At 39.3% G+C, this 15,230-nt stretch overlaps 2 protein-coding genes across 2 annotated transcripts in view; one reads left to right on the plus strand and one right to left on the minus strand.

Annotated features, from left to right (window-relative positions):
* fah (fumarylacetoacetate hydrolase (fumarylacetoacetase)) overlaps positions 1-3,045 on the minus strand; it is a 31,740-nt gene extending 28,695 nt beyond the window's left edge. The window contains exons 1-3 of the mRNA XM_063477293.1: positions 2,933-3,045; positions 2,249-2,359; positions 1,033-1,154 (exon numbers count right to left, since the gene is read on the minus strand). Coding sequence (XP_063333363.1) covers positions 1,033-1,154; positions 2,249-2,359; positions 2,933-3,013 — 314 coding nt within the window. The 5' untranslated portion in view covers positions 3,014-3,045. The remainder of the gene's footprint in view (positions 1-1,032; positions 1,155-2,248; positions 2,360-2,932) is intronic.
* A 9,442-nt stretch (positions 3,046-12,487) lies between these two features.
* adamts17 (ADAM metallopeptidase with thrombospondin type 1 motif, 17) overlaps positions 12,488-15,230 on the plus strand; it is a 130,318-nt gene continuing 127,575 nt past the window's right edge. The window contains exons 1-2 of the mRNA XM_063470505.1: positions 12,488-12,652; positions 12,949-13,310. Of these exons, the coding sequence (XP_063326575.1) occupies positions 12,598-12,652; positions 12,949-13,310 (417 nt within the window). The 5' untranslated portion in view covers positions 12,488-12,597. The remainder of the gene's footprint in view (positions 12,653-12,948; positions 13,311-15,230) is intronic.

The following is a 15,230-nucleotide window of genomic DNA, read 5'->3' on the forward strand; positions in this document are numbered from 1 at the left end:
TTAATGTTAATAAACCAAAATAATCGGTGTCCTTTTTTATCACTGCCGCAGAAGGACGGTGGTGTTGCACACCCCACAACCCTGAATTGGACAACTGGGAAAACATGGATGGTATCTTATTTTTGTGTACTGGAAATTTTAAACACGTGTTCCCCCTTCTTTCCTACCTGAAATACTTTTACCATATTATGTATTGTCATCCAGATGCTGTGAAAGAGGGTCCTCGACATGCCTATGCAAATCTAATATATTCATATGTATTATTCTTTTAAATGTAATTATTAGCATTTTGCACGTGTTTCCAGTTTATTCCAGACTTCCTGATTCTTTCTGATTCGTGTTTTATTCAATTATTATTGCCATGGTATTAAATTGCTGCTTATTACACCAAAAAATTGCCACAGTTGTGTCCTGGTCATCACTATTCTTTAATTTTGTTTTAATTTGTTTTAATCCAAAACTGCCTGTTTCTATTTAATAACATATTAATATATGTTATTAAATAGAAACAGGCAGTTTTGGATTTTGTAGCTGTCTCCGACTTGTTACATAGAAACTACCACAGTTGTTTCCAGGTAATAATCACACACTTTTTAAGTTTGTTTTAATATGTTATTAAACCGGCAGTTTTGCGGTTTCTTTCATTTTGTTACTTTACTATAACCACTTTATCACCGAGCTGTATTTCCACATTGTTATCCCTAGTTTTGGGGCACTTATTATCCAGTTACATAAGTTTATGTGTAATATTACTCAACTGTTACCACTGTTGCTATCATTATACTAGTTGGATATTAAGTGGTTGTTTCTTTGGTAATTAAGTGGTAATAACTTACAAATCACCACATTATTACGTTCATATTTCTGCCTTGTTACCCTACTATTACTACTTCATTACAGATCTGTAATAGAAAGTGCTACCAAAAATATATGTATTTTCAAAGAGAAAAACAACACAGTAGCCTGAGGATGAAGATGCAGTGTACACTATGCTTTGTACTGTACACTCGTGTAAACTGTAAACAGACTGACCTGCTCCGAAGGCTCATATCATCTCTCAGTGTGCTCTCATTGGCTGACAGCAGCATTTGCACTGTCCTTCTGGCTTCCCTCCAGGCCTCATAACCAAGAGCCATGAATGCATTCAGTGTAGGCTTATAGGGACACAGATAAACGTTAGTATATGATCCACCAAGTAGCCTTTCCCACTAATTTTTGGAACATTACTTCAATGGAAAATGAAACAAATAAAACTTTGGCTGATGCACAATACATTAGAGGGCTAGACCACAATCCAAATGTAGGGGTTCTGTGTGACTAAATGTACACAGGAACCACTTGATCACTTCCAGCTTTGTCTATTGTACTGTGAACATATCAAAAAGTAGAACAAGTAATGACAATCCTTTTGTTCTAATGAAAGCTGCTTAATTAATGAATATACTTTAAAATATTTCTACTGTCCTGTAATTTAGGATATCTAAAATATATGATCCACAGAGTTCAGAATGTGATTCTTCCTGACTGATCTGTATACAAAGGAAAAAATAAATATTTACATTGCTTTGAGAAAAATATTTGCTCCCCTTTCTGTTTGTCATATTTGTCCAACTTACATGTTTCAGATCAAATAGATTTTAATATTTTAATACATTTTAATATTATAGAAAGACAACCTTAGTAAATACAAAATAGTTTTTAAATGATGATTTAACTTATTTAAGAACTGCCACCAATGGCAGCATTTAAAAAGCACCATCATCATTTGAAAGGTCCATTAACAAATTTCATTATTAGACAAAGATATCCTATCAGAGAAAACATGAAGGGGGGAAATGTTTTCAAGAGCACTGAATAAATCTTTTTTTTTCTTTTTCTTTTTTTTCAAAATTTAGTAGAGGTACTATTTAAAATTATTGTGTTTAAAGAATGCATATTTGTCTTTCTAAAGGATGCTTAGAAAGAGACTTGCAGTCTGTCATGTTACTAAGAATGCCAAATTTGTAAAATTTGAAGCTGCAGTATTCCTGGAATCTTTATTTTCATGCCTTTTTTAAGGCATAAGATTGTCTATTAAAGATCTGATCTTTAACTGACACAAAAAATTAACTCACTGGACTGTATTGATATTCTACTGTATGATGAAGAGACATGTAGTATGGCAGTAATATTTCGTTTACTGAAATTTTGTTTAGCTAATGTCAGATTAAACAGGTAACCTGTGTTATTGGTTAATGTTTAGACTCACCTGGTCAAAGACATCTTGATATTTGGAAAGCACAGGTCCTCTAAACAGAGACTTCACTGCACTGAGGTCTAGGATCTGGTCCCCAATCGCAACACCAATGCGATGTCTGGGCTTGGGAAGTACATACATCCACAGAAATACACGTGACTAAATATTATCTACTATGCTTTCACATACACCATAGTTCCACCACCAGTTTTCCAGTGTTATGTACATCAGGGCAAAAGGCTCCCTTTAATACAAATAATAGTTCTCTACTAATACCACTGTTCTCTCTTCACATTAATTTAATTCTCATTGTGTCCTGTAGATGGAAGCATTGTCATCCAACCACCCCATCAGCCCAACAACATTTCTTTATAGGATAAAAGTGATCACACAGTACTAGTTTGTATTAATTTGCAGTGATCATTATTTGTAAAGGGACAAGTGGACCCATACCAGGCAAGAAAACAGAGACACTGAATGTATGTATGTGTGTATGTACGTATGGGGGGAAGGGTTGAGGTTTTTCATTCAATTTTAATCAACTCTCTTTGTCTGTGTGACTAAACTAGTGTTTGTGAGCAGAAAATAAGGTTTTTACTTAGAGAAAAAGAGGCTCTGCTGTCATCTCTATCTGTTACTGAAAAGTTATGCAATATTCCTTCATTATAATAGTAGTAAAAAGCAAACTACACTTACATTGTCAGATGTAGAGAATATTCCATAAGGAAGGTTGTGGAAGGAGAAGTCAGAAGTTGGATCTACTGTTATAAAGGACATCTTCTCTTTGGCAGCTGGATTCAACTGAAGCTTACTGACTGACCAAAAGACTGAGCAGTAAGCTCTTCCAGATGTTTAACTTTAGAAAGGCCCCACCTCCTACTGGACAGCCAATCACATGTTGCCTAGAGTATCCACCTCTAACTAAGGTCTCTGGAAGTTAATGCAAAACAGCCACATAAATGACTCAGCAAAACTGTAGCCTCATCTCTTGGTGGAGTATGGCGAGAGGGAAAGTTTATGCACCTTAGTAGAAAATGTTAAAGCTCTCTCAGGTGTTAACGTTAAAAATTACCTAATTAACTTTGAATGCAAAAGCCACAAGTAAGTAAGTAACACTTATATGATCGTGACAGATGCCATCGTTATGATATTGTTTTAGTATTATTGATAGAAAATGTGCTGTCAGTCTTATAGAGTTTAAATAAAGTGTTACCAAATTTTTTTAGTTCAATAAAGTTCAACACATAATTTGCCTTTGATGTCTATGCTTTCCATCAGGAAGATAAATGAACGAGTTTGAATGAGTGGCACTTCACAGAGGCAATTACTTTTTGTGTTTAAAAAATCTAGTCCCAAAAGTTGATAGAAGTGATGTGTGTAGTTCTGTGATGTAGTGGGTCAAAAAAAATATACTGAAATGCACAATGATAGTCTAATACAGTGAAAATATAACAGATAACACCAAATCCATTCTTACCCTTATTAAAACTGAAGTTTTGTGTAATCATACCAACGTGCATTTTGATTTTTCATGAACTCTCCCTTTCACTCATCTGTTGTATTTATTGCTGAATTGTCTATCAGGAGTTTCAGCCCAAAGGAAAGCAAAAATTTTGGGCTTCAAATTTAATCACAAAATTATTTTACCAGTGGTGGTCAAAACTTATGCGCTTAAATCTTTCAACTCCCCCTTCCTCTCACAAACACACTCTCACACATTTCCCTTTTAAGGGTTTGACAAATTAATTGACACACTCAAACAGAGAGCCTTTTCTTAATGATGAATTAAAAACAAAGTGAAGTTTACACTAATACAGTACATTTGCTTAAGAAAGACTGAAGTGAGGAGTAGTAAAAAATTCAATTCAATTTCCCTACAAACAAAAACACATGGGTTTGATTGCTGAATCAAAACACCTGATAAGCTGTGGACAAAGGCATGCCTGAGGTTGGCTTTGACAAGACACCATGCTTCATGTTCTTTGGGTGCAACGTTTTCACTGAGCGTATTAGGTGACTTAAAACAAAAACCATGTTTCTAAAAATGGACCCAGGTTGTAACAATGATCATAAAAAAATAATTAAAAAACAGTGAAGGGAATTTCGTAACCCTTTCATGCATAGTGGTCACTACAGTGGACAGCTATTCAAAAGCTGTTTTCTTGTATTTGTGTCAGTGTTGATTGTATACTTGCACATAAACCACTACATTGGACACTGATGTGTCACTCCATACCTGCCTCCCACTGGTCGTTTAATGTTACTATAGATGTGTGACGTGTTTGATTGTAATGATTGTTATTTAACCCTTTCATGCATGAATTATGACAACCTCAATCAGGTTTTTTTCCCTAAGTATTTTTTATTAATCTTTTCATGCATAAAGATAAATAAAAATAGTTAAGAAAAAATCCTGATTGAGGTTGTCATAATTCATGCATGAAAGGGTTCAAATTCATGTACGTAGGAATCTCTGTATAACTGTCTAAAAAAATCAACAACAAAAAACAAAAACAACATCAGTCCAGCAAACAAGTACTGCACACTCCAGTGTTCAAAATCTTTAGTCCAGCGGCTGTTTTGAAGCCTAATCTCTTCTCTCTGTAACAGCCAAACCCACAGCTGACTAGCAGACACCTTCAGGTATGCTCCACCAGCGACTCTTGGACAAGGACAAAAATTCTGGTTCAAAGGGAGTCTGGCTGCTCTAAAGCCGGCACAGCCATAACCAGTATATAATGCCCCTCTGGAACTCAGGCTACTCACAGGATTGGGCCCAATTGCCATCATAAGTAGCAATGTCAACTAGTGTCCTTTCCTGGACAGCAATATCTAACAGGTAGTAACGGTGACAGCAGCACAGCTCCTGATCTAGCGTTTCCCACATATGTGCTTCATGTTCTCCCATCACCAGTCCTGTGCAGGACTATAACTATATTGACAAACATGTAGCTCCACATAAAGACTGCTTATTGGCCCTCAGCAACCTGCTCCCAAGCACTGACTCTTCCAGTTTTCCATCAGACTACTCAATTGTGTCTATTAACCACAGTTGTCTTGTCACTCAATTGTCTCAACAAAATCTGTTTTGCATTTATGGTAAACTAGTTGGAAAAGATGGTATGAGTTTACAGCTAAGGTTAAATAAATGTGTGTGTTGTGTTTGCTCTGGTACAACATGGTGGTAAGAGTCCAAAAAATATCTGCCCCAGAGCAGATACTGTATTTATCCCATTGAAAAAAGACTGAGCAGTCGCTTCAAAATCAGCTTAAAAGTTGTGTAAGTGCCAAGAACTCAACAAATTTACTACAAGAATGGTCAAACATCCAGCCAGAAATGTGAAAGAAGGTGGTGTGTAGATGAGGTGCCACTTACTAAGGGGCATTTAACCAAATATTAGTGAGGAGGTAGGTATATATTCAACCTGCATGTATAATTTTGACCCTTGGGACTAGAGAAAATCTCAAATAAATTTTAATTTGTGCACCCAATTCTTGTTTTTTTTCTTTTGAAGATGTATGCTGTACAATCATTCCAACATGGAAAATGATTCAAAGAAATCATTAAAACCCTCAAATGAACGTGAATGCCATGGTCCTGAGTCTTCTGACTCAGTGTTTATGGTTTTTGAGTATTTCTATTCTTTGTTTCCATTTATTAGACTAGGTTAGGTTTTGCACTGTGCCTCCATGTGTCACGACTAGTCAGTTATGTTTTCTTGTCTACGTTCATGTGTCTCCCCAGTCAGTCGTGTCTCCACATCGCAGTTTGTCGCTCTTGTCACTGTTTACACCGTTTTCCCTGTCACATGTATCCCTTTGTCAAGTCTGTGTCTCTGTGTTTTGCTTCCTGTTTTACTTTGACAGTCTGTGTCCTGTGTCAAATGTATTCTGCTTTATTTCCTTTGTCTCGTTATGTCAAATTAGCCCCAGCTGTGCTTACCTCCTGTTTTCCGTTCCCTTGTTACTCCCTGGTGTATTTAAGCCCTGCGTCTTCTGCTATTTGTTGCTTGTTCGTCTGTGTTTTATCCATGTCATTTCTCCATGTTATATGTCTCCTCTCAGGTTTTTGGTTGTATTACTTTCTGTAATTTAGTTTTGGCACGTTCTGCTTCTGTTTGTATCTCATCCACTGTAAATAAAGCTCACTTGGAGTAAAGTCAGTGCCTTCACTTGGTCCTTTTTTCACCACATTCATGCTCATGATGAGTGTATTTAAACTTTTGATCACAACTATAAATTGTTGTCTCTGCAAAGACATAGTTCCATTAGTCTCTGATTTAACTTTCAGTCTAACAGGCAGAAAGATCTTCCTGATTTCTCTCATTGTGAAATAACGATCAGAACAGCAGCTCCCTGCACACAAATGACAGCATGTGTTGTATGCAGAGATGCTGATGTAAACGTTTAATGAGACAGATAATATTTCATATGAATCTTATAACAATAAAAATAACACTACTTTAATGCATTAAAGGGAATACAAACAAAACAATAACTTGACTAGTGAACTGCTGCAATCATACTGACCACTGCTGATTAGCATCCTTTTTTCCCCATCATGTTTTTTCAACAATCACTACAATAGCAACCTCGTCTCCTGTGCATTATGTTCAGTTTTTCTTCCCTTTGTCACATTAGATAGATTTAGTTCAATTGTGTTTCCCCAGGTGTCTCTACTTTGTAGTCATTTTCTGTTGTGTATTTAAATCCTCAGTTTTTTTCTGTTCTTCTTCATGTCCTCCTCCTCTTTGTTTTTCTTTTTTTGTTTTGACCTGCATTGATTATTTTATACTCAGTTCAAGTTAAATAAAACTGTTTTAAGCTTACCCCCCTTAATTTGATTCCTGCATTTGGGTCCAACTCCTGCCTCTTGAGAGAAGGATACCAAAGGACCCAGCAGACTCAGTTTTGCTAGAGTACAGTGAGGAAGTAGGTAGAGGACACAAGTCTATCTATCTCACTGTAGCAGCAAGTATCCTCCTGCCTCCTTTCTGGCAAAATTATGGGTTGAAGAAGAGGAGCCTGCTTCCTCTGTTTCTGCTGCTTCTTCCCAACAGAAGCAATGTTCTTGCCCCCGGTGTACAAGATCGGACCCAAAAGCACACTCAAAACACTGTAAAATTTGAATTAAGTCTTTTATTTAACACAGGAATTTCTAAAGCAAAGTAGAGAGATAGTCTCACTGGACGGGGGAGCACTGCAAGGGAGAGGTGAGTTAATTACCGAGTTTTTGATGTGAGGAGTGATATTGTTCAAGGAAATAAGGGGAGGTTTGCTCACTTGTTGTTTGAGCGCAGTGGACAGGATGGGGCGGGTGATTCTCGAGGTGCATGAGGGAAGCAATTTGTCTGATTTCTATTCTTTCCGTTCTAGAGCGGAGGTGAACTAAGCTGAGCAGGAAGGCAGGTATGCAAGATTTCTGAGCAGCTCAGAGGTAAGTGCAGTAGCAAAGAGCAGGTGTGCTACAGGCAGGCAGTAAGCGTGAGGGGATCAGCATAAGAGGGAATCAGGTTCTTGGCTGAGATAAGTGAATGGTTGGAGCGTAAATGTAACACTAACGATCTGGCAGGGAGTGAAGCTCTGAGCTGGTTTTAAATACTGCCGTGCTGATTGCTGTCAATGAACTGCCGGTGAGGTTGACCTGGAGTCTGAAGTTGGAGCTGGAGTCAGCATCTTGTGAGAGAAATGGGAAAACTACTCCAGGAAATCCAAAACACATCAGATTATGACAGTAGGTGTTAGTCACCACTCTCAACTGCTTTCCAGCCTGTGCCTGCCTCCAATTGCATCAGCCAATGTCAGGTCTCCGTAACCCAATAAAAGGGTGAATGAAAAAGACTTGTGCCTCCATGGTCACTCTGAGCCTGACAGAATAAAGATGGGCTTTTATTTCTAGTTCTGGAGTAACAAAAACGGTTCTGTGTGGTGCTATCCCAGTTGAGGTAATGACTATGATTTCTGTTTTTGAAACCAACAATATTGTGCTTGCTTCTGAGTTTTTAGTTTCCAAGCCAGTCAGTGTCTTCTCTGTTCATGAGTCAGTTCACTTGAGAACTGAGAAAGATGTGTTTGAGTTGGCCAAATAATCAAGGTACAGAGGTTTGTGCTTCTGTTATCACAAATAGAGCACTACCTGGTGTTACTGTGTCAACCGGTAATAAAGTATTCAGACTTTTCTGTGTCTGAATTGGCCTCTGATTGTTTAGTTTCCCTGTTGTTCAATGTGGAAAGAATTGTGTTTTGTCTTCCCCAGCTGGCTCACTCTGATACCTTGCCCCAAGACTGTATATTCTGTTTCTGAGCTTACCCCACCAGGGACTTTGGCATGTGCAGAGTCTATTCCCCAGCTGGGATTCCCAGTTAAATCTGGAGCATCGGTGGATCCCATGCCAGAAAAGCCACAGTCGTTATCACCTGTAACGTTGGTTGCATGCCCTACCGAGCAGCCATAGCCTCAAGCGCCAGCTGGGTGTTCCACCAAGCAGCCCCAGTCTCTGATGTCTCCAGAAAATCTTATCTTTCCTGTGTTCCTAGAGTTTTTCATCCTGCCTGCTTATTCCACTTCTGAGTCCACAGGGCATGCGTCACCTAACCCTATGGGTTCCATCCTCTTTCTGTCATAGCCCTGCCATCGCTGCCAGGTCTCTAAGGGGCATGTCCTCTACGTTGCTACAGGTATATATGTGTATGAAAAAACAACAACAACAAAAAAATGTTGTTGACCCATTGGCCCACTAGTGCGTCAACCCACCAGGCAAATGCCACATTACCATTCCATTCCTGGCTTCGTGGATAGATAAAGCTGGGTATCATTTACATATGCATTCATCAGGGAGAGGCAGGGATGTCCCTCTTGAACAAAAGTTTACTAAGAGCAAACTCCAAGTTATTGCAGAGATTACTCCACTGTAAGTGGCAGCAACTACCCAAACACAAAATTCTCTGTTTTCATGTTTGTGGTGTGTATTAGATGGATGTGTGGAGTTTGCAAAATTTGGCAGCTGTTTTATGACAGAATTATGTATACTGATGAAAACTATCATCTTATACAAGCCCTGGAAAGCAACTTTAATACTTTAAGGTCAAATATAATTTGGTTAAAAATATTATAAGGTGAAACAAAATGTAGAGATTTTGTCAGTCACTACATGTCATGAAAGAGACAACTAGATACATATAATTTATTTGGTGGACATGTTGAACAAAAGCTTGTTTTGAAAATGTTCAATTTAACTTTTTATTGGCAAAGATAAGTACTGAAAATTTAACAGCATTACAAGAAGTGATTAAAAGAATAAAATGTAAAACAAAACAAACAAACAAAAACCAAAAAAAAAACAAACTGTTTTTCAAAGTGTCATGAACACAGCTCAGGCAGGACTGATCAACCTTCAGTTCTAACAAACCACAGACAACGACTTCTTATAGAGGTGCTTTTGCATTGTGCCACTTTAAGTAGCAGCGTTAGACATTTAGCTTTTCATTGTCATGCTGAAATATACATTTTCACATGTCGAAGTGTATTTGTCTGGTATATTAACAAGGAATACAATATGATGTAATGAACATTTTTTTTATTCACTGCTGGTATAATGAGACCGTTGCATCTTGCTGTCCTTCATAGTCATTTCTAGTTCTACTTGGAGTATTTTCATTTTCATTTCATGCTCCTCCTATAGACTTCAACTTGTGTTCATGAAATTCAATAGCCAGCTTTTCATGGATTGTGAGCCTTCAGTTCCTGTGAGCAGTGCTTGCAGACATCATAGCTTCTGAGGATGTGGAGGGTAAACTGCCTTGCAACTCTGTGCTTCTGTCCATTTGACTTCCACCTACACACAAGAACAGTTCATATGGTCAAATGAACAAATGAAATGAGACAGTTGTTGATGACCAACAATGGTCTGAAATGAGAGAAAGGCTAAATCGGTGCATTAATATACTCAATTCAGGTGTCCCTCGTCTGAACTGTCTAGATCTGATATGTTCTCCAAAGGTTGTTGGTTCTCCATTATTCCTGTCAACAATTCATCCAACTGCTCCGTGTGCTTATTTGCAGGTCCGCCACCACTATTTCTGCAACAGTCTTTTTTAAGTTTATTTATATATTCTTCCACAAAACAACTTGATCTAAACCAGCATTGTAAGTCTGAGCTAAAAAGGTTTTTCCCGTATTAGTATTCTGGAATGTGGCAAGGTACTAGAGATTGCAATTGTCTATACAGGCTAGTTGTCATGACCCGAGTGAGTGTCCAGCGTTTTTCTGTTTTGGCTCTGCTTTTCTTGTGTCCACCCATTGGAGCAGACCCCTGGTTCCACACCTGCATCTCTACCTGTCGTCCATCAGCAACAATCAGCGTTTGTCAGCTACATCACGGTTGTAACTAGACCTTCATGGTGCTTGTTATACAAGTGTTGCCTTGTACCCACTCCTGTGTCTTTATGCCTCTAGATCCTTTCAGTCTCAACTTACCTGTAACTCAGTCCTCTGGATGCTGGTCACTAGTTATGTTATGTCTGACACGTGTGTGTCAGACATGTGTATATATGTGTATATCTATCTATAGATAGATAGAAAGCCTCATGTGGGTATTCTGTAATTCATACATCATTACATTTACATATCTACTACTGGTATGTAGCACACATTTAATACCACAGCAGGGCTGCTGTACATTGAATAACCAACAGATGTCAGTACTTTCAAATGAGCTGTTAAAAAGGGCTTCGTGGGATCTGCCTTTTGGCAAAGCAATTGGCTGGAAAGATTAGACACATTCCTCATGCTAAACCTTCCAAGTAAGCTTGCAAAATCATTCTTTGGAAACTCAGCTGCTCCCACCTGCCTGCCCTCCTGCTTGCTGCACGAGGGCAGCAATCAGGAGTTACAACCTTTTGTTTTCTGGAAACAAAAGGTTGTAACTGCAAGCTCGCTTACATCATCAGCCAGACGCTCACTCGGTCATACTCTCCCCTAGAGCAAACTCTCATCCACCTACAAGTAAGGCTTCATCATCCCAACTCTTACTCGCCTTCAGTCATCCTCACCCGTTCACTGAAATTAACTATTCTCTCCCTCTGTTCCAGTTGCTTCCTCGATAGGGACTCTCACCACCACCACCACGTCTACAATTCATGTCACTAATTTGACATGAATTGTGGGTCCTCTTGGGTCCACTCCCACGTACAGGCCATCTCGGCCACTGAGTGTAGCAATAGATGATAGTATCCAGGGTCAGGGATGTCCATTTACTTTGTATCAAATAAATGTTTCAGAACTCACAATTTCACATATTCAAAACCTGTGACCGATATTAATGTAAAGCCATTTCTGTCTTAATGTATTTTGAAAAGAGGTCTAAATGATTAAAGTACTTATTGTGCATCTGGAATCTAATGTGGACTGGACCATTATTTACATGATGAATACCATGTTGTGTTTAAAAGCCTTGAAACTAAAAACTGAGATGTTATACTCATCACTGATTAATGAGGGAATGCATCAAGGGAGCTAAGGGCTATTTCTCCACTGATTTCTATATAGCTAGACTTCTTTCAGTAATCAAAATTAGTAACAACTGATCATTCAAAAGAATGCAGGTTAAAGACATTTCCATATGAACTTAATTTTTCAGACTCAAGGGCATCTTTTATATACAGCAAATGCAACAAATGAAGCGGGCAACTACCTGCACTGTTCTCACACATATAGAATATCATCCTTGGCTCCTCCAGACTGCAATTCAAAGTATCTTTTGGAATTTGTGTGCATGTGTGACTGTCAGATGAGGCTTGAAATAAAAAGTTTTTTGAGAGCACAATTAGAGTATAAAAAAACTATTTAGGTACAATTTATGCAGTTACTCCTAAAAACTCTGGTTTATGTAGTTTTACAAAATTATCTCCTTTTTATTTGTATTTTTACTGTTCAACAATCACATTTTCCTAAGTTGGTACTCTTTCGTTTGTTCATCCCCTCCCGTCTATACAACGTTTTCTCTTAAAAATGAAAAGCAGAATACAAAAAACCTTTCACAATTATCAGCAATTCTCCCCACTTGAAACCACGTGTAGGGTTTCAACCCACGACACTTTCCAACAGCTTTGCCGGCCAATGAGAATAGAGAGATTTCTCGGCCTCGGTCGCCTTAAGGTTTAACGGACCCAATCTCACACGAGTAGAGGCGGACTCCAGCTGTGTAGGCGTGTCCTGCGCTGCAAAGTAATTCCAGCCTGAGTTACTGAAGCTTCTCCTACTTTGGAAAAGTAGAGTTTCCGACCTATGCCTCGCTAAGCGCTTCAGTTTCCTCAAAATAAAGCACTTTTAGTTTTTCATTCTGCGCTGCTTTGTTTTTATCATGGTTAACAGCCATGTTGTCCATCTGCTCTTTCTCCTCTGCATCGGATTTACTGGTAAGTATAACAGCTCTTACGCATGAACTCATTGCCTTGTACGACGGTTGACATAGGGCAGCTGAAGAAATATCTTTCTGCAGTTAAAAATCCAAATGTTTCTCACCAGTTACTTGTATTCTGTTACGAATAGTCGAAGGCTATAGATTTTTAAGATCCACAAGCTGAGCTCGGATGTTGAACATGTGTGCTAAGAGTCAGGGAGCACCGGAGCAGACTGTTTCCTCACTCAGACTAGGATAGACTATTTTTGTCCAATGTGGTCGCTGTTTGATGGAGGCTGTCTCTATCCACAGCCCAGTCTGAGCTGGAGACAGATGAAGTAATTCCCAGGCTGCTGTATGGCCAGGAAGCGCACCTATCCGACCACACTACCCGCACCCTGCAGCGCCGCGGTCAGCGCTCCCTGGACGCCGCGAGAGAAGGACGCTCGGAACCAGAAAACATCATCGTCTTACTGCCCGCTTTCGGAAGCAACCTGCATTTAAATCTAACGCGGGATAGCACGTTTCTGTCGAAGGACTTTGTAGTAGAGGAGAGGTACAAGGGGAAAAGCGCTGTGGTAAACACCTTATCCAAGAACCAGCTATGCTTTTATTCTGGAGCCATCATTAACCATACAGACTCTCTGGCATCAGTTAGCACCTGCGGTGGTCTGGTAAATGCGTCTGCAGTTTCTCTTTGTGTGTATGTGTGTGTGTGTGTGTGTGTGTGTTTGGACTTGTTAATAGGTGTCATATGATTCAATTCAAGCAGCTGGGGTCATATTATTCATTTTCATAAAACTAAAGACTGCGTTACAGCAAACTGGCTAGTGAGACTTCAGTCACCTAGTGAAGCACCTCTGAAGCATGATTTTGTAACAACTGCTAATCTCTTAAACCCCACTGACCTGATGGTGGGTCAGTGAGTTCCAAGTCGCACAATGCAGCTTGATACTAACTGCATATTAAGGGCTTGGCAAAACACTGTAATTCAAGTTCCACTCAGCAGTTCTCAGCTGCATCTTACAATCTCCTCAGTGAGTCAAAGATTAGCAACTTCCACTGTGAAACATATCTGTAAGCTGAGCGAGCAGGCCAGGAGTTAAGAATTTTAATTTGTGTTTCTTTCATGCTCTGTGTATGTTGAGTGGTGCTACGTAATTACTTTGTCCACATCTTGATTAGTGACAGAGGAATAAGGCGATTGCTTCAGTCCTAAAGTATTGCAAGGAAAATACTGCCTAACTAGAAAATACTGGATTTTAAATAGTCAAATCTGTTAATTGAGATTAGTAGTTTGCCAACATCCATCGGAAACTTTCACTTTAAAATGTTTTGAGTCACTTACTTTTACTAGCTATAGCAGTCACTGATCTCTGAGGCACTCGTGGAGGAATGGGGTGGGGTTAGTGTTTGGTATTTTGATAATACTCTTATGTAATGGGACTGTGCAGGTAGGGGTCCGGGTTCAGTCCTGGACTCCTGGATTCAACAGGCCTGAGGTCAGTTCTCAAAGCTGTGCTTCTTTATTTTCTCTGTATAGCCTTAGTAGCCACATTTGAGCATTAAACCCGCCTACACTGAATGAGAAGATCATTGTCCAGCAGTGAACAGACACATAGTGTGTTCATATGGAAAAACAAAAACTTTGGCAGCTGCAATACATGAACTTACAGCCTCATATCCTCCTATATGTTAGGTTATTTTGTGACTCTAAATCGGCTAAGTGGTCAGTAAGACCAGAAACATGTTACTCACTGTAAATGTGTGCCTACAGTAAGTAATTCTGTAGACTCACATTCACATTACATTACATCTGACTTACAAGCAAACCAACCCTAAATGGGTTACCTGAGGGGATGATAACACAATATCACTTCAAAGTTTAATTTTTCCAGTACAAGCAGCTGGACGAAGGTTGGAGAACAGGTTACTGAGAAAGAACACTGAGGCAACAAGGGGAATAAAAATTCCCATTAGAGATGCCACAGTTCAGTTAGTACTGCTTTTACTACTGGAAAAAATTATGTTCCAAAGTAATAACACAAAAGTTGTAAGCAACAAAGCAGAAATGTAATCTGCATGAAAATGTTTCAGTTGCTTGTCCAGTGTTTATAAATGTATTGCAAACTTTATCCATGATTAGTGTTTTTGTGGAAATTGGATAAAAACTACTATTAAAGTTGATGTAAGACGGTGGCTGACTCCACAGGGGGACTGTAAATGGTAAATGGCCTACATTTGTATAGCACTTTACTTAGTCCCTAAGGACCCCAAAGCGCTTTACACTACATTCAGTCATTCACCCATTCACACACACATTCACACACTGGTGATGGCAAGCTACATTGTAGCCACAGCTGCCCTGGGGCGCACTGACAGAGGCCGGCTGCTGGACACTGGCGCCACCGGACCCTCTGACCACCACCAGTAGGCAAACCCATGTTTAACCCATGCCCAAGGATATTTGGCATGCAGCCAGGAGGCAGCCTGGGATCGAACCACCGACCTTCTGATTAGTGGCTGACCTGCTCTGGCACCTCTTACCCTGTCATAGGTTAAGAGGTGTAATACACCCATGCCAGGTTCCCAGT

This window comes from Pelmatolapia mariae, linkage group LG1, assembly GCF_036321145.2.
Source record: "Pelmatolapia mariae isolate MD_Pm_ZW linkage group LG1, Pm_UMD_F_2, whole genome shotgun sequence".
Classification (NCBI taxonomy): Eukaryota; Metazoa; Chordata; class Actinopteri; order Cichliformes; family Cichlidae; genus Pelmatolapia; species Pelmatolapia mariae.